The 22,063-nt window shown below is 38.5% G+C and overlaps 2 protein-coding genes across 4 annotated transcripts; one reads left to right on the top strand and one right to left on the bottom strand.

Annotated features, from left to right (window-relative positions):
• Positions 1-2,074: 2,074 nt before the first annotated feature.
• LOC126782215 (serine/threonine-protein kinase MPS1) lies at positions 2,075-21,939 on the top strand. Of its 3 annotated transcripts, none has more exons than XM_050507425.1 (6): positions 2,075-2,355; positions 17,336-17,707; positions 17,858-18,861; positions 19,747-19,947; positions 20,687-20,848; positions 21,104-21,939. In XM_050507425.1, the coding sequence occupies exons 1-6, from the start codon at positions 2,232-2,234 to the stop codon at positions 21,668-21,670; spliced, it is 2,430 nt and encodes an 809-aa protein (XP_050363382.1). In that variant the 5' UTR covers positions 2,075-2,231; the 3' UTR covers positions 21,671-21,939. The 3 variants fall into 3 exon arrangements, with proteins under 3 accessions (XP_050363382.1, XP_050363383.1, XP_050363381.1); XM_050507426.1 differs by lacking the exon at positions 2,075-2,355 and adding an exon at positions 16,689-16,967 and having other exon boundaries at positions 17,927-18,861; XM_050507424.1 differs by lacking the exon at positions 2,075-2,355 and adding an exon at positions 16,689-16,967.
• LOC126782132 (F-box protein CPR1-like) lies at positions 9,353-10,462 on the bottom strand. The gene has a single exon (XM_050507306.1). It carries the CDS (start codon positions 10,460-10,462, stop codon positions 9,353-9,355), a length of 1,110 nt encoding a protein of 369 aa, XP_050363263.1.
• Positions 21,940-22,063: the final 124 nt, after the last annotated feature.

Here is a 22,063-nt window from a genome sequence, read left to right as displayed (position 1 = left end):
GTGAGATATGTAGCCGGTATATATAATAATTTCTCTAATCACTAGTACGAAGATGTTGGAAGCAGGGGCGGATTTGTTTGAAGAGTATTATGGGCTGCAGCCCCAAGTAGTCTTTTTCAATGCATATATATTTTGCACAAGTAGTAATAAAATCTTGTAGAAGTCAGTTTTTGTTTAGTCTCTCCACAGGTAACCCCATATCCTGGGTTCAAACCTTACCATGGATTTGTATCAACCTTTTACATTTTCATTTTTCTTTTCTTTTCTCACTCCTTTTTTTATAAAATATTTCACATTTTCTAGTTTTTCGTGTGAGAGAACCTCTTTTCTAACAGTATTATTACTTTTCTTCTAAAATTGGGTTTAATAAGGTGATTGTATTAAAATACCATTTTAACCAAAAAATATATCAAAATTATATTGACGAAACAAATTAAGGGAGTAAACTAGCCTAAACTAATTTTAGTTCCTAGATCCGCCTCTGGTTGTAAGGGTGAATCGTAAACATCAGCAGCAAACAATCGCAATTACAAACTTCCATCTCATGCATGCCACTTGATACTTAAAATTGTTTTCCCACCATTTTGTCTTTTGAATGAACCTAGCTAGCTAGTGGTATGTACGTGGTGAGTTACAATTAATGAATGATCCATTACTGATTTCTGTGTTGTTAACTTCATCGATCAGTACTTTGGTCAGTGGGGTCAAAGCTTCGATCATCAAACTTAATTCTAACTCACTTTCGCCAGTACACAATCATCTTAATTCTGATTCTATCTCAAGAGTGAGGCAATAGCTTTGAAACTAAAAGGTCTAATTGCTTCTAAGCTGTTATATACATATATAATTCACTTGTGTCATCACTTGTTCCATAAAGAACAATGACGATCAAATTCTCCCCAAGTTGGTCGATTTACTTGATTACGTACATGGAGTAACCTCTACACACCTCTTGATCTAATATATATATATATATATATATATATATACACACACACACACACAGAGGATCGAGAGTGGATGTTCGCACTGCACCAAAAGTACGGACGTCGCCCATTCCTAGCGACTGGTGACACGCGGATGGTGTCGGCCGTGTTTCCCCCTCCCGGTGCTCATGTATGTGCGACTGTGCCAGCCGGAGCTCAATTACCGGCTTGCGGCGGCCAGAATTTATAAATTTCCCATAAACTTGAAATTTATGGAAAGAAACCTAAAGTGTTTCAAATCTTAACTGATATATCATTGAATTTTTTTAACACTATTTAGCATTGAAGTTGAGGTAATGAGTTCAAATCTTTCAGGCCGATTTAAATGAGAATTGAGGTGTGAAGCGATTTTAACAAACAAGAGTCCATAATACTTGTGGAATGTGGACTATCTTGTGGGTACGTACTGACCCAAACAAAATGCCCAAATAACATGGTGGACAGTAGGGGTGGGCATAAAAAACGGAAATCCCGATCTCGTCCCGAAATTCATAAGGACGGGACGGGACGAAGGTCTAAAAACGTTCGTCCCGTCCTGATTCCGTCCCGTTTCATAATGGTGGAATGAGACATGAGACGAATAATTTCTATCCCGCTTCGTCCCGTCATGTCCCACCTTTAATGAAAACTAAAAATTCTTATATATTTGTATGAAAATAAAACTAATTTATGTTTTTAATAACTCCAAAATTCTATCAACTCAAATAATAATGGTAAATTATAATATTTTGAACATAATGTGCATTTTTTTGTTAAAATTTCATTATTAAATGTTACTTTGTTAATGAAAAAGTAAAAATATAGGTTTTTATTTAACTTCATAGGAAAGTGGGATTTGTCACGTCCCGTCCCGATCTCGTCCCGTCCCAACCGGATTAATTCCGAGTGGGATGTATTCTTAAAAACCCTCGTTCCGTCCTAATCTCGTCCCGATTCAAAAGAGTGAAACCAGACGTGGGATGAGTCTCGTCCCGTCCCATCCCTAGTGGATAGTGACTAGAGAAGGCAAGAGCGCCAATAGGAGGCCTGCGTTTCAAAATCCCAATGTAATTTTCCCTCTCCACCACTGTGAGGCTGTGAGCGACTCAAGTGCTCTCTCTCTTTCTTCTATGGAAGATTTAAAACCCTAAACCAGTAACCACCACCATGCCCAGACCTCAATTTCTTCCCGCCATTTCCATATTCTTCCCGAGTACCTATTTTTTCCTCCTCCCCCCATAGAAATGCCACTCAGATCCCCGCGCCATGGACAGGGACGCCCGCAACTTGATGCGTCCGATCAACTCCGATTTCACCTCGTCGTCGCTTTCCTCTAATTCCGACTTGTTCCGCAGCGTTCAGGCCACCTTTAACCGCCACCGCCCCCTTGGTACCTCTCTTTCTCTCACTCTTGACTTTTGCTCTGTCAAATTTAGGGTTCTATTGAATCTCAATTGAATTTGGGGCTGAATTCGCAACCCAAATTTAGGGCTTTTATTGTTAGGATTCTACTGTGAGTACACCTAATGTAGTTTAGAGCTTTAATTGCTTCTTAAATTTGGATAAAACTCCAAATTGTGATTCGGGGCTTCAAGAAACTATGGTTAGGGTTCGACTGTAGTTATGTAATGACAAACGATCTGAATTTAGAGCATCTCTCTTTATATATGATAATGGGAGCTACTTTACAATTAGAATTAGGGAACTGGTTTTTTAGTCATGTGGAGTTTGATGGGTGAATGTGTCCTGTACTCTTTAGAGACAAGCATAAGGCCGAAGCGGATGTTGGCTCCCCGGAGAGAAGTAGCGAAATGTTTTTCAAGTGTGACTCACACTGACAGTAAGATTTCGAGAGATGTAGCTACCAAGGGGAAGGATAATACCGTAAAGGACTCGATTGTGCAGCCACCTCCTATTGCTAAGGAAGCTCAGGAAGATGCATCTGACTCCCATTCCAGCAGTATCACCCACACGTTTGATGAGAACTTAGATGTGCCCATAGATCGAACCAAGCCTGACGCTGGTGCTAAAGATGTGTCTTCCTGTCACTTTGAGTCTCAAAAGAAGGTTCAATTTTTAGTTGGAACTGCTGCTTCTTCGCTGGGTAAGATTTCCGTACTTCTTTTGATTCTGCTCATGATTATTAGGCAGCTCTGCTTTTTAGTCATTATTATGATTTTTGTTGATGCTGTGTGTGAAATGTTATTTTGAATTTGTTGCTATTCTTAGAATATTTTTTTCCCTTTTATCAACAGGGGATGATGATGATACGAGACCTTATCATCTCATATGCGTACTTGCATTGGCAGAAATGGAGTGGATCTCTACTAGTCAAGTAGATGCATCATCTGTCATAAATCATGACTCAAAGCATCATAACATTGTGAATGCAAAACTCAGGAAGCTGACATCCTTGACTGAGAATGCGCATTGCTCTAGAAGTGTCAAACGTTGGCCTCCAGCTCCGGGAACACTTTCAGAGAGAGTTATAGGTGAATAGGTGATGATCCAAGCCTGTGATCATTGTCACCCTTAGTTTTGGTGGCCAAGTTGTGTTCGCTGCTCTGTGATTAGGGAATTCATGCTTGTTGGTTACATATCAATTATTTCATTGTCTTTCCATCCTTTGTGTGGATATCATGATATCCAGGGACACATTGTGTTCTGGTAATATAATAGAATTCGGAGGATTCTTGTGTCATTGTAAGGAATGCCTATGGAATATTTTGTATTAAACTATATGCAGCACAATCTGTGGAATATTTTGTAAGGAATGTCTGAAATTTTGTTACATTAAGTGTGAAGTTAGATATCAAACAAGGATACTATGTATGCTTATGTATGCAAGCCTCAGTGGTTGCACTCTTGACAAATCAAAATCTCATCGCTTAATTTGGTGATCCCAGTGTTTGCTTATTTAAACAGGGAAGAAGACGAGCTGATGCCAAAATCAATATTAAAGTTTTACGACAAGTGTGAGATGATAAAAGAGCATTAGTTATCATTCAAGGATAATGCATATGTCATGATTAGCATTTACATCAATATCTGAAGACAAATAACAAATAACACCCATCATTTCCAAAACCTACGAGTCACAAGACTACATCATCTAACTCCTGCTCATCAGTGCTGAAACCTGTAAGTCTGTACTACATCATCCAAGTCTTCTTCATCATTGTCGAAATGTACCAAGTCACAAACTCCTCCAATGCCACAAAAGTCCATAAAATAACACCTACATAAAAAATTGGAAAGACCAAGAGTATGTGAATCGAACTTTTCAGCTCATATGAAAACCTAGTGTAGCGAATTACACTAGGTTTTCATCATGGGCTATGACCATTCGTTGATAGCGAATTACAAGTTTGGGTACTACATTGGTACAACTCGAAGTTAAGATACTAAATTGACTTTGTCACAATAATTGGGGTACTGATAGTGAAATTTTTTCTTATTTAAATTCACCTAATTGCTAAGGATATCGAGAGACTTTTATCGTAAAAGAAGAATCACATTGACTGACCAAAAAAAACAAGAAGAATTACATTGAAACATTATGCTATCAAGATTCACTCTCTAAGATTAGTCAAATCGTTAGAATTTATTTCTTGTTCTCTTCAATAGAAAACCTACTTCTATAACCACTCGAATTGGTGGATAATTCTGTCAAAATTCTTCATGGTATCATTGAAGATGTATTGGTCAAGGTTGACAAGTTTGTTTTCCCAGCGGATTTCATTGTCCAAGATAGAGTACCTATCCAAATTACAACCAAAAAGATCCATGTTATACTTGGACGTCCTTTTATGGCTACTGCTAATACAATCATTGATGTTAAATAAAAAAGGGATTTTAACTATGACGATTGGTGATATGACGGTAGAGTTCAATGTGTTCAAAAGCAGCCAACAACCCCCCGATTCGACTGAACACTTTGCAGTGAACATGATCGAAAGTTTGGTTTCATTCTTACAAAATGTCCCCTTGAGGCTTGTTTAGCACATTTTAGCATGGATTTTGACATAGAGAGTTCCGTTAGTGAAGTAAATGCCTTGCTTGATATTTCTCCTGTTATGAACTTTAATACATGGCAATCAAAAGCCACTATACTCCCCTTGTCAATTAAAGGGCGAAGTCGCTAAAGCAGTCTAAAAGCCAAAGAGTTTTATTTAAACGAAAAACTTTATGTATAAAGTTCGAAGTAGTGAATTAAGGATTATATGGATAGTTTCATTCGACATCGTGATGGAGGACATAGTTTACGATCATCGGCTTTGATCATGCCCTTAGGCATTTTATTAAGACATTGCACAATGATCCGAACACTTTGTCGCATCTTTTCAATACGAATACAGTAACAATCATAGCAATCTCCTCTGTACGTCAAAATCCAATTGGTAATAAACATCGTAAGGTGCTGATCTTCGCAACTTCCAGCATAACCTCTTAACATTATACCACTGAATCCCCAATCCTTTGCCTGATGTGCAGTGAAAGTACCAATATCCATTCATCGTTGTTTCCAGATAACTCGTGCAAAATAAATCATAAGGGGAAGCGCAAAGCGCGAGTTGTAGAAAAAAATCTTTTTTTTTTCGTACAGGGCCCAACTTCATCACCAAAGGAAGGAAGTGCCCATTTGAATTATCAAGATCCGGCTACCTAAGTAAGAAAGATTTCTAATAACAAAAAAAAGCAAGGAGAGCGGTCTACAAGAGTAAGCGAATGGTTAATTCACTCAAGTCTTTCTTGGAAATGGAAAACCAAAAGATGCTATGCTACCTACCAAAGAACGCATGAATAAGTGGGCGAGGGCCCTAGGTTTGGGAAGAATAGTAGGTACCTGAGTAGTAAATACCAGAATGCTTCTTGAGCAGTGCTGGAAGAACTGAAGAAAATGCAAATCTTTGAGAAGGAAGAGTGCTATCCTAGTCAAGAAGAGAAGTTCTCGAGATATCTTTGGTGAACCGATGTTGCTCAGGGCAGGTGACCATCTTATGATTGAAGATAAGCACCGAAAGTCAGAGAAGTGAGGCGTCCAGAACCTATTTTAGTAGAGTGACCAACCCTAAGAAAACATAACCAGCAGCCATGCATATAACTCCACGCGTCCACCCTTGACGCAAAAGCGCTTAGCAAACTAAAATGCACCAGTGTAAGAAATAAATTTTATTTCTTTCTTTGTAGTCACGATCAGAATATAGTAGGGCTGGTTATAGAATTATCTTCTTCCTTATCAACCTATAGCCTTGTCTGAAATAAAAGCTAAGGTTACGGAAGGGTGAAACTTTACTTCTTCCGGGGATAGGTTGGGTTAAGTATGGGGCCGGGGGTTATGCCAACTTTTTTCCGATTTTTTTTCTAATATAAGAATACAGTAATTTTGTTGGAGGTGCTCAAGTGGAGTCAAAAGCGAGGGAGTGTTCCAATTTGAATTCCTTTTCATCTACTCCATGATTTGGTGACTTCAGAGACGAAGCTTATTCCCTCCACTATTTATCTTTTATCACAACAATGTTAGCCTTGGTTTATAGTAAATATCAGTAGGCTACGGCTTTTTCCACTTTTGCCCTCGAGCTGAGCCGACAATTTAAAGACCAATTTACCCCTCTTTTTTTCTTTATCACAACCATATCAGTGTTGGTATATAGCAAATAATAGCAAACATTAGGTTTATTTTTCTCTTTCGCCCTCGGCCTTTCCTTCAAAACCCTCGCTGGATCACGACCTTTGTCCCGGCCATTGTGTCGCCGCCCATTTGATATCTTAGTATCCGAGAATCAACGAATTCAACTCCGCCTTCTACTTCTAATAGGCCGTGAACTATATCAAAATCATTTTCAACGAGTCCATGTGAAGCCCTGGTAAGGTTCTTTGCCTCAGGAGTGGCCTCAGGCGATTCCATTTCTTACTAATTGATTGTGGTCGTTCTTTAAATTTGAATTCACAAACTTTCTGATCGGATGAATTGTTAGATTTTGTTAGTTTCTTGATTACTTGATCAAATAGTTTGATTGTGGTGGGTCTTTCAAATGATTGGGTTTTCAGCTTGAGGAAACTAATCTCTGCAATATTTATTTTTATCTTAATCATTCATGGTTCTTTCTTCACCCGATTTCAATGTCATTTTGATTTTGGTGTATTGGATTATGGGTTTTCAGGTTACTATTGGTGCTAAGGTAAATAAAAATGTTTTGTTGGAAAGCCTTCTATGCCATGGGCATGTACGTGGTTCCTGATCGATATGGAGAAATCAGTAACATGTAAGAATGAAAAGCAGAGATCATATTCATGGAAAATTGGAATATAGCTTTTTGGTGTTAGTATTGACTGAATTAACATATATCGATCTATTTGCTTTAAATATATATAGGATCATGGTATGAGAGTTCTTAGAAGAAGTTGCTCAAAATGTCTTTAGTGATGGAAAAGAACTATGCAATAAATCTGCTATTTTTCACATACACTGATCCTACTTTTAAACTCTCCTATAATATGCAATGAATATCAATTGCCGTAGATCTAATATATCAACATACTAATATTAAGAGAGGTAGATTGGCAATGAGTTGAATGGAAATGATCATTAGCTAAGACATTACAATATAGCGGTAGATTGGCGATGATATGAGCGCGGAGACACAGGTGAAAGAAGAAATGACGCAGAAAAGTCCAAATGCATCACGATATCTGATATCAGTGACAATGAAATAGGTATCTACAATTAAGTATGTAGTTTGACAAAATGTTCTTCATGTTTTCCTATTATTAATCAATCATAATTGAAACTAGGCTCAAATTCAGTGTATGAGGTGCTGATCAAATTGCAATATTATTTTCGGCTCATCTTCATATTTTACTTTCTTAATTAATTATGTGGATACATTAGATTTTGCAAGCATCTGCTAACCAATTGTTATCTGTAATTTTTTAGTTTAGTTGCATCTTATAATGATTCCTTAGCTGTGTTTGGTTTGAGATATTCTTTTATAGGGAGGACGTCCTCTCTTTTTTCCCTTTATTTGGGATGTCGTAAATGACTCTATTTGTATACAAAGTGTCGACACTCTATTTGTATACATGGTACCTTAATAAGTCTCTGCTTAATTAACCATTGCTATAAAATGACCTATTTAATTTCTTTTCCATCTCACTGGTGTAAGTGGCTTTATATTTGGTTAATCAAATGTGAAGCATTCAACATTAAATTTTCTGATCTTGCAATATGATATAATTTATAGTCTAATTTACCGTCTCCTAATGTGATATAATTTTGTCCAAATAACTACATTCAATTCACATATGATATCATGCTAACAAGGAAGAAGACCAAGGAGCATCATCATCATCATCATCTGGAGAAGAAGTGGAAAAACAAAAGATGAACTCAGTGTTTACATCTTACTAATAACCTGACATCTTCATTGCAACTGCAACTAACATTTGGGTGAATTCTTGATAAAGTACATCACAGTGGAGTCCTTTTTTGTGGAAACTCCAATAGTCAGCTGCTAATTTTATTCAATTGGAGAGCACATATATTATTGTGTGTGCTCATGTATTATACTGTGCTACTGTTTTGTGAGTGTAATTCCAATAAAGATGTAAGGAAAAAGACCTTATGTTACATACTAATGACATATATAATATGACCCTATTATATATATAGAATCATGTTGATACTATGATGCTTACTAATTACACATCACAACCGCGCGCCTAGGCGCGGGCTCTCTTTCTAGTGCTGGGATTGTCTATTTTTTGGGTATACGTACTTAACAATAAAGATGTATATATATGTAGCCGGTAGTACTCAAACCTTTCACGACTACACCCGCCCAGATATCCCATGAAGCACATGAATCTATACGCAATCATATCTTTCCTGCTTAATCCAAGCGATGCAAGGTTCCACAGTAGCATTTCATAGTGTATGGAATGTCGCTTGGGATATGAGGCTCTTAGCTAGCACCTCTCTATATGGTTAGTAATTAATAACACGTATAGTATAATCTTACAAATTCACAAGGCAATTTAATAGCTTCCTCATAAAATAAATTACAAAAACAATTAGAGCCGGACAACTAATTTTAAGCTAAACCCCCGCTCTAAATAGAAGAAAATAACAACTATAACATGTCGATGGAGGAACATGCATGGCTTGGGCCAAGAATACCAAAAAAAAAAAAAAACCAAAGAAGAAAACAACACGTACAATCACATACGTACATATCCAAATACGTACGTATCTACACCATGGCAGCAGTGGCAACTAATTAACTGTTAACAACATCGATGAAGCAGTTTTTGACTTTTGTTGAGTTTTGCCTCATTGGAAAAAAAAAAAAAACACGCACACACACACACTACACATCAATCAACCTTCACTGAGAAGGGTTAATTACACGTTCACCATCAAGCAGAAGAAGATTTCCCGCACAAATAGCAGTTGAAAATAAACGAGGCTTATTTGGAATGACAACCATTTCGAAACCCTTTCTCTCAAAATCATACCACCAAAGCATCCCACCTCTTTCCAAAAGAACCACTTCACGGGTCTCTGAAAATAACAAAGGTTTGCAATATTTATATGTCTGCAGAGGCATATCATCCTTCTCGATCGTATATAATCGAGTCCAAGTTGCAGTTACTCCATATTTCTTCATAATCCAAACATCACTTTGGTCGATGAAGGTTGCGGGTGGATAAGGTCTTAAACAAACACCTAAATATCCACCAAAGACCTCCAAAACTAATAATTTTTTGTAATAGCAAACCGTAGGGGTGGGGAACTCATCGTACATCTCAGTTGCGAGATCAAGAGATACAATCACTGGTATTCTGTTCTCATCTGATAAACCAAACATCAGCAAATGTAGAGCACCATTCAAATAAGAAAGACGTGACGTCGTAAAATACATTCGAAGACCTTTGGTGCATGGCAAGCTCTGGACCTTTTTCCATGAGTTAGATTTTATACTATAAATCTTCACTTCTGAACCCACTACATCATCATCTTTTGTAAACTGTACCACCCTCACTAGCTTATAGTCATCATTGATTGAATCATACCCAAACCCGTACGCTATCTTTGGAAACCTCTTCTGATTGTCAGCCCACTCAGCCGGCAGCTCAACAGGGGTGAAGGGAATCCTCTTGAACCTTTGGATCGACGGGTTCCATACTACCAAAGTCTCGGCATTCGATATTGAGTTAGAGTACCGGATACAAACCAGACTGTTACAGTAACCCACCATGAAGGCTTTTTCATCAAAATGTTGCAATGGTTGTGTTATCCGCACAGGCAGCACATCGGATTTGCTTACAACTCTGTCGAAACAAACAGATAAAGAGATACGTTTATCAGGTTTATAGGAATTGCGCTTTAGAAGTAGAATGGTGCGAGGGCCGTTGGTCTTCATGGAGCGATAATGCTGGGCTTCGATAAACTCTTGGCTGTGGATGATATCGTTCCAAGCTTTACAAACACGCATGAACAGTATCAAATCCTTGTGTGGGAGATATGAAATTAAGGATCTGAAATATAATTTCCGGCGGCAAATAACAAGACATTAGTAAAAGTCTGCGTTTGGCGGCCATTAGTTCTCTGAACAGTAATCACTTTACTAAAGCTCTAAATACCTGAGTTGGGGTCTTACCAATAAATCTTCTCTCCGACCGATTCTCTTTTATATAGAGCATATAGCAAGAAAATAATCCGTAAACCTAAGAGGGAAAGGAGTATGCATACCCAATACCAACTGGAAACGGAAAAGAATCAAGGAACTTCTTAGAACAAAGACTTGCGTTTCAAGTCAATAGAATCTTCACATTGATTAATTATCAGATTAATGCTGGTGCGCCTACAAGGGAAGCAAGTAAACCTAAGTTGATTAGGTATATAGCTGGTTGTCGTCATTGGAGGAAAGGAACCTAAAGTGTTTAGGTTTCCTAGCTAGCTCTCCTTTGATTAATTTTTAATTTTTTGAATAAATGGCTTATGAGACTACCATTTAACCTTAATTAATGAAACTGTCGTATACAAGAGATGACATTAAGTCTAAATCCATAATTATAAAAATCTGAAATAATATCAGAAATATCTACAAACAAGTACTTAACAACGCACCAACTAGCAAAAAGTGCTCAAATGACAACTCTATTTGCTTTAATATAACGTTACATACTAGAAAGATAACTCGACTACAATGAATGATAGTTACCAATAACACAACTTTCCCACTATGTTGTCGTCAGAAAGTATATCCGACGACACTTAGTTTCACACAACCACTAGGAGGCAACGACAATTTGACAAAACAAAGAACTCGTCGCCTTCCTAGAACAGACAAGGCACTATAAGTGCAGACACATGGGCGTAGCCCGAATCGCCCTACATAGCTAATGTAGGGACTTATTGCTTGCCAAAGGCGCAAACAAACTAAACAACAACCAAAACATAAATAAAGCTATAGGTAAATCCCTACACTCTAACCCATAACATACCCATTATTAGCAATACCTCATCCCATAAAAGCCAACTAGAGAGTGGATCAATCTCTGCCAACCCGGCCTGAAACATCTGATGCATCAATTCGCCACTAATCCGACTAGCGCTCTGCTGACACTGCACCGTCACCGCCACCTCACCATCAACATGAATCCATTGGAAAGCGGCTTCATCCATCACGACTCCATTTTGACAACTGCAAAGAAGAAGTGCTAGATTCAGAAGCAAATAATTGTCGCACCATCCACCGATCCACTTTGCCCAGCAAGACAAGCGCCGATCTACTCCGGCAATACACCGAGCCTAGTTTATCAAGCATGGACAACCACCCAATGTTGCCCCGACCTTTTTTCACTCAACCACCATAACCAAAACCCCACCACGACATAGCCACGCTCTTCGACCGAGAAAGAGAGAAACCAACACCAGTCCCTAGTCTGAGATCTTGGACTTAAGGTATGCCTACATAACAGGACACTTGTCCAGCCACACCTGTCGTAACCTGGCTAGGTCAGAAGCCATCCCCATCGTCGGGGCGTAGACGGACAAGGACAAGAGCATAAATGACATTCTCTATAGGTTTTTTCACAATCTGCCCCTCAATATATCTATTATTTTTTTTAGAAGAAAAATATGAATTTCATTAACTAGCCAAAAGAAATACAAAAATTAGGAAATATCAGTGTGGGACAAACTTCCCCACTCTCTTTCCAACTACTAAAACCATGGTTATATATGGATCCGTCACTAATAGCAACATCAATGAGTCAAGAAGGCCAACCCCTAACTAAATACACTCATAAAGAGCTACCAAATCCTGAGAATAACAATACTGTCTCACTGCCAACAATAAAACAAGCCAATTTTCCTTCTTTAACAGTGTCAAAATACCGCCACACGTGCAAAGGAAATCCACCCACATGTCGATAACATGACAACATCGAAATAAAAGCCAATATTGACACCACCAAAGTAGCACTCCAATTAGAACACGACACCCTAACCGTCACTCAGAGGAGAGACATTGAAATATTTGAACCGAACCAAAACCAAACAACTAGAAGACTTAGACAAAAGAACCAAAAAATAAAACTTAGTCCAGATTGGGTATAAGAGAAGGACCCAAACTCAGACCCTAACTCAGTGAACAAAGAGAGCACCACCCAAAGAGTTGACCCGACCCATCACCCATGAGGCCCACCTCGAAAGAGCTCTTATAGCCATCTGTCCTCCGTCAAACTACCGTCCTAACTCCCAAACTGATGAACCTCCGCGTCCCGCCATGGAAAGACAATGTAACAACCTACTCGATCCTCCCACACCTTGAAGGTATGCAGACCAACCCAGAACAAAACGAGCCGCTTTGAGAAGGATAGCACCGTCGTGAACTTTCCATCGCCGATCCACTTCCGGCCTACGCTACCTCTACACGTCTTCGCCGCAACAATCCCGCAATTGGAAAAACAATCCGATCTATATTCGAAACTAGCCCGCATGTATGAGCCTTCTAACCCTTCTCAACCATGATCTCTCTGCCCAACTCCTCCAAACTCGACCCAAGCCAAAGCATGTACCGCCAACCGGTAGCCAAGAACCAGCAACCAGGGAAACCAGAGAAGCCGCAGGTTGCTGGTCTTGCTGGCTACTGGTTGGCGATACATGCTTTAAATAACTTGCCTACCACTTATTTCTTAAAAAAACAAAACATAGACTAAGTTAATTAACTCAATAGTCTCTTTGCTCTCTCACTCTCCAAAGAAGCCGCCTCCTCCAGTTGTCTACCACTTATTTCTTAAAAAAAAACAAAACCTAGACTAAGTGAATTAACTCAATTAATTCTCGCTGCTCTCTCACTCTCCAGAGAAGCCGCCTCCTCCCTTGGAGCTAGGACGACTCTCACAACGCCTCTCTTTCTCTTTTGAGCTTCATCGGTAAGAACCTGCCTCTCTCTCTCTCTCTCTCTCTCTATATATATATATATATATATATATATATATATATCCTATGTTAAGTTCTTTAGTCATATTCTATTTCATTATATGTTCGTCATAGGACTCCGAAATAATGGACAGTAGAAAGCATGAGCATCTCTGGAAACCAGTTGTGATTCGATCAACTTTTTAGCCCTCTCATACCCAACTCTCAAGTCTCAAGTAACATCTAAACCTTGTTCTTTACAATTAAGAAATGACTGATATTAATGCTGATGATTTGACTGAAATTGAAAGTTCATCTGTATCTGTATCTTCTAAGAAATCTAGATTCACTAGTGATGTTTGGACATATTTTAGTAGGGTTGAAATTAAAACTGGTGGTACTGTGGTCCTTAAAAATAATGTGGGATTTATAAGATGCTTCTTCTAAGGGGTGCTAGTGCAGGTACTAGTCATTTAAGAAGACATTTAAATGTTCATGAAAAGGGGTAGAAAAAAATTGTGCGAGATACAGAGGAAAATGTATATGCTTTTATTTATGACAAGGGTGTTGCACATAAAGAAATTGTTGATTTTGTTATTAGAGCTGAATTGACTTTTACTTTTGTTGAAAAACATGATTTTAAAGGAATGATTCAACGCTCATTTTGTCCTGAATTTCGAAGAATTTCAGCCTCAACATGTAAAAGAGATGTCATGGGTCGGTTTAAGACTAGTAAAACTGAGCTTTTGAGTTTCTTTGAAAAGTTTGATGGAAAAATTTGCTTGACTTCTGATATTTGGTCTTCGCGTCAAAAAATGGGTTACATGTCACTCACCACCCATTTTATTGACAAAGATTGGTATTTAAATAAAAGAATAATATGTGTTAAGTTGGTTGAGTACCCTCACACGGGAGTCACTTGCAAATCATATATATGAAGAGCTGTTGTCGTGGGGTATTCAAGGTAAAATATTTTCCATCTCTTTAGATAATGCATCAATAATGATGTAATTGCATGTAGGCTTCCAGAATATCTTATGGTTGAGGATGTGTCTAAAAAGTTGTTTCATGTACGTTGTTGTGCTCATATTCTGAATCTGATTGTGCAAGATGGTTTAAGTATATTAGTTCCATCAATTGATAGGATAATTAATGTTGTTAGAAGCATGAATTTGTCTAATAAGAGACATGAATTGTGGATGAGTTGTTGTACTGATTTGCAAAAGCCAAAAAGAAATATTGACAATGATGTGCCACATAGGTGGAATTCTAGTTATGAATTGTTAGAATTAGCCATTGAGTATAAAGGACCTTTGAATATGTATGTTCTTAAAGTGAATAAATCAAGGTCATGCAATTTAGATGTTCCATCGGAACAAGATTGGTCAATTGCTCAACTAGTTAATGGCTTTCTAACGATATTTGCTACCTCAACTAAGATATATTCGGGTGTTTATTACCCCCCCTACATCATGTTGTGTTATTAATTGCTTGATAAATATACATGCTGCATTTGAGGCATATTCTGGATTTGAAATCTTCAAGAAGGCATTGGCTGCAATGAAAGAGAAATATGATAAGTATTGGGGAACATTTCCTAAAGCCTTTTGTTTTGCTACAATAATTGATCATAAATTCAAGTTATTTGATGTTTCTCATTGGTTACAATGCATGGGTGTTCATCAGCTTGATATTGATTCAAAAGTTTTATCTTTGAGAACTTAATTGTAGGCATTGTATGACACATATAAGAGGAATTCTATCACTGATTTGACCTCTAGGCAACCTGAAAATTTAACTTCCACCCAGAATATAGCTCGTGATTCTTTAACATTGCTTGTTGTTGGTAATTTTTCCATGAAAAGTTTGAAAAGAGCAAATGTGTCATCTTCACTTACTTCTTCAGCTAGTTCTTCTGATTTGCAGATTTATCTTGATTTACCAACTATTGAGGTTGATGATGATAGCCAATTTAGTGTCTTGGCTTGGTGGAAAAAAAATAAACAATTATACCATGTTGTTTCTGTCATGGCAAGAGATTTACTAACTATCTCAGCTTCTACCGTTGCATCTGAATCATGTTTTAGTGTAGGAGGGAGAATTGTATCTGAGAGAAGGGTTTGCCTGAGTCCAAATACAATAGAAGCATTGATTTGCTTAAAAAGATTGGGCTTTAACCATGACAAGGAAACAAGAGGAAATGGTTGAAATTGAGTTAGCTGAAGAAATGAGGCTCATTAGAGCAGCAAGACCAGATTGGATGGGAAACAGTGAGGATGAAACTGATATTGTTATTGATGATGAAGAGGTACATTGTTCTGTTGAGCAATACATGTTTAATCGGTTGAGTTGAGTTGAGTAATACATGTTTAATGGGTCTTTAATTGCTGTTTAAATATGTAGGCCTCCGGACATGCTCAATCTCATGAGCTTTCAAGCAATGTCCAGCCTTAGGTTTGCTCAACTGCTCGTATGCAGGTAAATTGATACCGTGATGTAATGATTATGTTTATTCCGTTTCATATTGAATCATTTGAATGGTTGGCCTTAGATTTGCTCAACTGCTCATATGAAGGTCAATTGATGTAATGATGGAGGAGCATTGGCCGGAAGTTGTTTGGAATTGACATGGAGGAGCAAATTTGGAAATTGTTTGTATTAAAACTTTATTAATCTGCTGGAAACTTCTTAGTTGTTATTTAGAAGGAATTTGGACTTAGATTTGTTCCTCATTCCCTAATCTTTTGTATTAATTGACATTTTATTTTAATAGATTGAAACGGGCGTAGGGATGAGCCTTCCAACTTGGTTGGGTTTCAAACTCTTATATAAGAATTTTTTTTTTCTAATACAAGCCCGCAAAACCCGGCCTGACCCGCAAAATCCCGCAATGCCCGTTTTAAGTGGACAAGCTTGGATCTTTATATTTTTGAAAATACACAGCCTGACCGACCCGACCCATCATTTATTTAAATATGCTAAGACATGTTCCGTTGACGAACCCCAGTATCCATATAGGTGTATACCAACCTCAACAGCGTGAGTCAAACGATTTCAACAAAAATATATATAAGAAAATAAAAGTTTCCATTCGCGATAATAGTTGTGGACTATTCTGCGGGTACGTACTGACCCATGAAAAGGCCCAAATAACATGGTGGACAGACTAGAAACAGCAAGAGCGCCAATAGGAGGCCCTGTGTTTCAAAATCCCACTGTAATTTTCCCTCTCCACCACTGAGTGACTCAAGTGCTCTCTCTCTCTCTCTCTCTCTCTCTCTCTCTCTCTCTCTCTCTCTCTTTCTTCTATGGAAGATTTAAAACCCTAGGCCAGTAACCACCACCAAGCCCAGACCTCAATCTCTTCCCGCCATTTCCGTATTCTCCCCGAGTACCTATTTTGCCCTCCTCCCCCCATAGCAATGCCACTCAGATCCCCGCCATGGACAGGGACGCCAACAACTTGATGCGTCCGATCAACTCCGATTTCACCTCCTCCTCCTCCTCGTCTTCCTCTAATTCCGACTTGTTCCGCAGCGTTCAGGCCGCCCTTAAGCGCCACCGCCCCCTTGGTACCTCTCTTTCTCTCACTCTTGACTTTTGCTCTGTCAAATTTAGGGTTCTATTGTATCCCAATTGAATTTGGGGCTGAATTCGCAACCCAAATTCAGGGCTTTTGTTGTTACGGTTCTACTGTGAGTACACCTAATGTAGTTTAGAGCTTTAATTGCTTCTTAAAGTTTGCTAGATCCCCAAATTTTGATTTGGGGCTTCAAGAAATTATCGTTAGGGTCATACTGTAGTTATGTAGTTACAAACTATCTGAAATTAGAGCATCTCTCTTTGTGTGATAATGTGAGCTACTTTACAATTAGAAATTAGGGAACTAGTTTTCTAGTTATGTGGAGTTTGATGGGTGAATGTGTCCTGTACTCATTAGAGACAAGCATTAGGCCGAAGCGGATGTTGGCTCCCCGGAGAGAAGTAACGAAAAGTTCGGATTCAAGTGTGACTCACACTGACTGTAAGAACTCGAGAGATGCAGATACCAAGGGGCAGGATAATACCGTAAAGGACTCGATTGTGCAGCCACCTCCTATTGCTAAGGAAGCTCAAGAAGATGCATCTGTTACGGTAGTTTCCCATTCCAGCAGTATCACCCACATGTTTGATGAGAACTTAGATGTGCCCATAGATCGAACCAAGCCTGACGCTGGTGCTAAAGATGTGTCTTCCTGTCACTTTGAGTCTCGAGGGAGTGATGCTCAAAAGAAGGTTCAATTTTTAGTTGGAACTGCTGCTTCTTCGCTGGGTAAGATTTTCCTACTTCTTTTGATTCTGCTCATGATTATTAGGCAGCTCTGCTTTTCAGTCATTTTTATGATTATTTTGATGCTGTGTGCGAAATGTTATTTTGAATTTGTTGCTATCCTTCGAATATATTTTTCCCTTTTATCAACAGGGGCTGATGATAATATGGCTACTCAGTCAGAGACGCTATCATCTCATATGCGTTCACTTGCATTGGCAGAAATGGAGTGGGTCTCTACTAGTCAAGCAGACACATCAGCTGTCATAAATCATGACTCAAAGCATCAGAATATTGTGAATGCAGAACCCAAAAGCTGTCTGAAGTCTGGTGGTGGAATTTCCTTTTTGGCGAAGAGAACTACTGCAGTTCAAGATCAGTTGCACCAGTTTAGGAACTTCTTAAGCCAGCCTATGACACAATCCTCAGTTGTTGGGCCATCATGTGCTACTACAACGTCTGTCCATGCTACTTCAGCACCCATGTCGACAATTTATTGTTCTAGTTTGCATCATGGATCTCATGTGCCAGTAGACCCCTTGAAGGATTCATATGTAAACCCTCAACCAATAAATGCTGCTGTAAGGGCCACCAGTGCAATGTCCAATCCCCAGATAGCTCTTGCAACCCAACCTTTAACCCCTGCAGTTGATACCCAAAACGACGGTAATGAACATAACCTTTCTAAAGAACAGAACGGCTGCAATCTGTTGGAGAGTGAATATCGGGAAAATCCTTCTGTTTCCAATGTAAAGAAAACTGAAGCCGAAGCGTGTGCAGAAGATGTTGCCACTGCACGATCTCAGGTTACTTTGCCCCCAAATTTATGTTCTGATACAAAGTCTGAGCCCTTAGAATCAACAAAACAAGAAAAAGCTGCAACTGGTAAAGCTGCTCCAGCTCCTCGTAAAAAGAATAAAGATTCTGACTTGTTTATTAAAGTTAATGGGAAGCTCTATCAGAGGCTAGGAAAAATTGGTAGCGGAGGCAGCAGTGAGGTCCACAAAGTCATATCATCAGACTGTACAATCTATGCACTTAAGAAAATCAAGTTGAAAGGGCGTGACTATGCCACCGCATTTGGTTTTTGTCAGGAAATTGAATATCTGAATAAGCTGAAAGGAAAAAGCCACATCATACAGCTTATAGACTATGAGGTACTTAACATCCTACCTGGCATTGTTGTTTTAATAACTCTCAGATTATTGTACATGTACAGCGTTTAGTTATTGTATTTGTGTACCTGTTCAAATCAAATTTTGATATCTTTCAAGGTGATGGGGACCTAAGATGCTAGTGAATGAGCTGAAATTGCTTTTTGAGATTCAACCTGGAGTTTTGATGGCCAAAGCATTTTTTCTTCAAATAATGGGATTTATTCCCATTATTCAGTTACATCTTTTTTTTTTTTTTAACTCCTAGAAGATTACCTCACTGCAAATCAGGTGGTTAACTTGGCCAATCAGGTTACTCTAAAGAGGGACTAGTGCTTAAAGCATCCGGTGGCCTGATGGTGACAAGAACTTGAGCAAATGAACAGCCAAAGATGGTTGAAAGAAGTTTAAGTTGCACTGGGGTTGTTTTAGCGCTTAGGTGGCTGATTTACTTTTTCAAAGAAAAGAACAAAAATGCTGGAAAAATGATGTTACATAAAAAACAATAGCAATCTGGTTTCTATATTCTATCCTGTGAATTTGTGGCTTACCTTCCTCTTGGAACAACTTCTATACGGTACCTGTGATACTGATGGCTGTTTTAGGATGTTGATCAACCTGATTGACATTAGAACCCAAGAATTTCTTACATAAATACAGTTGGAAATCCTAATGATCTTCACTGTAAGCTTCAGTATCATATTATGGTTTGCAGGAATGCCGTCGTACTCCTTTTCCTGTAATTAGTATCATCACTATCAGTATCATGCTTCGACTTGTTCTGATATAATTTCCATATGTTCTGGGTTTATAATTGGTAAAATGACTAAAATCTCATTTTGTTATCTACTTTTGAGGATATATTTTAATACCTGATGTCATGGTTAGGTGACAGATAAGGCTTTACTGCATGCAGTATTGAGTGGCTCCATAAATAATAAAGATGGCAGAGTCAAGGATGATGGGTACATATACATGGTACTTGAATATGGAGAAATTGATTTGGCTCACATGCTCTCCCAGAAGTGGAAGGAGATGGATGGATCAAATCAGACTATAGATGAGAACTGGCTACGATTCTATTGGCAGGTTATTGAGCTACAACTTATTGTGGTTCATTTATAATTCTATGCATGACTTTGTGTTTTTTTTTTATATCCAAAAGATTGATTTTCTAAAACGCTCTCACCTATTTTTCTTTGTTTCTTTTGTTCCAAATGTTTGAGGATTAGATACTTTTTCTGTTTATTTAATGATTTTGTTTTGAAAGGGGCCAAAAGTGTGGTTTGAATTTCACTTTCATTCTGGGAGTTGAACATATGGGGCTGGGATAATCGACATTTGAATGTGCTTATATTATCTGATAATATTGGATCTTTTAGAGAACTGCTTCACAGTTTTATATTTAGAATATGTTATATTGCCTCTGCATGATAGGTTTGTTTCACAGAGCTAGCATATATGCCCATACTCTTATATGTTTATCCGAAGATGCGGTCGCAAGTTGACATCAGTTGATTAGCGTCATGATTGTGGTACTGGCAGCATACCTAAATATTAAAGTAAGAATGTAATAAATGAATAATGGACTGAGCCTTAATGAGGATCACTTTGTTGAGGACTAGTTGAAGACCTCTTTGATTCACCTGCTTTGAAGTTATCTGAACTGTGCACTTCATAAAGTTGGTTACTGTTATTGAAGAAAACTTGTACATGTAGATGTTCTAGCATTATGTTGGTAAGGTTTGCGAAATGTCTAGGGCCTAATTTTGTGCATTGTTAATCTTTAATCCCGATAACTGAACCATTTGTTTTCTGAATATTGTAGCAAATTCTTTTGGCAGTCAGCACCATACATGAAGAGCGTATTGTGCACTCCGACTTGAAGCCCGCCAACTTCCTTCTTGTCAGAGGCTCCCTTAAGCTAATTGATTTTGGGATCGCTAAAGCTATAATGAGTGATACAACCAACATCCAACGAGATTCTCAGGTTAGGCTCTTGTTCTACATAAATAGTATACATTAGATGTCCTGTCTGTTGTTATCCTGAAATACAGTGAAGACAAAAGTATTGAGCTTGTTCCTCTTTTGAGGGAATGAGCAAATATGTATTCTCTATCTAGATGGTTTCTCAATATTCTGTTTGAGGATTTTGTTTTCTGACTAATCATGGTTGTTGGAGGTCATGCTGTCATGGGTAGCTAGTATGTGCTTTTGCTTAGCTTTTCTGTATTCAACTCTGCAGGTGGGTACACTAAGTTACATGTCTCCAGAGGCATTCATGTGCAATGAGACTGATGCAGATGGAAACACTATCAAGTGTGGTCGGCCATCAGACATTTGGTCCCTTGGTTGCATCCTTTATCAGATGGTATATGGCAGGACCCCGTTTGCAGACTACAAGACCTTCTGGGCTAAGTTCAAAGTTATAACAGATCCTAACCATCAAATTGCATATGAAACAGTTTCTAACCCTTGGCTTCTGGACCTTATGAGGAAATGCCTTGCCTGGGACCGCAATGACAGATGGAGGATCCCTGAACTACTTCAGCACCCTTTTCTTGTTCCCCCAGTTCCAACCCAGCCATCTTCTCATGAGCCCAGCTGTAAATTGCTTAGACTTATTGGCCAAAATTGTACCAGTGGTTCTGAAGCCTCGAGCCTTTATTGTCAGCTTAAGCAACTGCTTGAGAACCCTTTGCCATCCACAACGTCTCAGTTATTACCATCGCCTGACCAACAATGTACATTGCTCTCGCAAGTGTCAAAAGTTTGCCTCCAGCTCCAGGAACACTTTCAAAGAGATACATAGGTGATGAGCTAAGCCTATGATCATTGTCACCCTTATGTTTGGTGGCCAAGATGTTTTAGCTCACTTAGCTGCTCTGGGGTTAGGGATTTCATGCCTGGTTGCTTACATATCATTTTCTTTCCATATTTTGTATTGATATGTAATCCCGCTGTGTTATATTGTTCTGGCTGTTTAGAATAGAAAGCAGAGATTGTTGTGACATGTGTTTTGTCTTGGTGAATCATATATATACCAAACCATATGCAGCACAATCTATGGAAGATTGTAAGAAAAAATGACGTGTAACGAATGTTGCAGTACTAATATGTTGAAATATGAGAAGAAGATGATTGTAGAGAAATTTCCAATGTTTTTGAGTTGAGTTGATTTGGAGTTTCTGTTCGTACGTCTAAA

The sequence above is a fragment of the Argentina anserina genome, chromosome 2 (genome assembly GCF_933775445.1).
Source record: "Argentina anserina chromosome 2, drPotAnse1.1, whole genome shotgun sequence".
NCBI lineage: Eukaryota > Viridiplantae > Streptophyta > Magnoliopsida > Rosales > Rosaceae > Argentina > Argentina anserina.
This window is presented reverse-complemented; position numbering and strand designations above follow the sequence as displayed.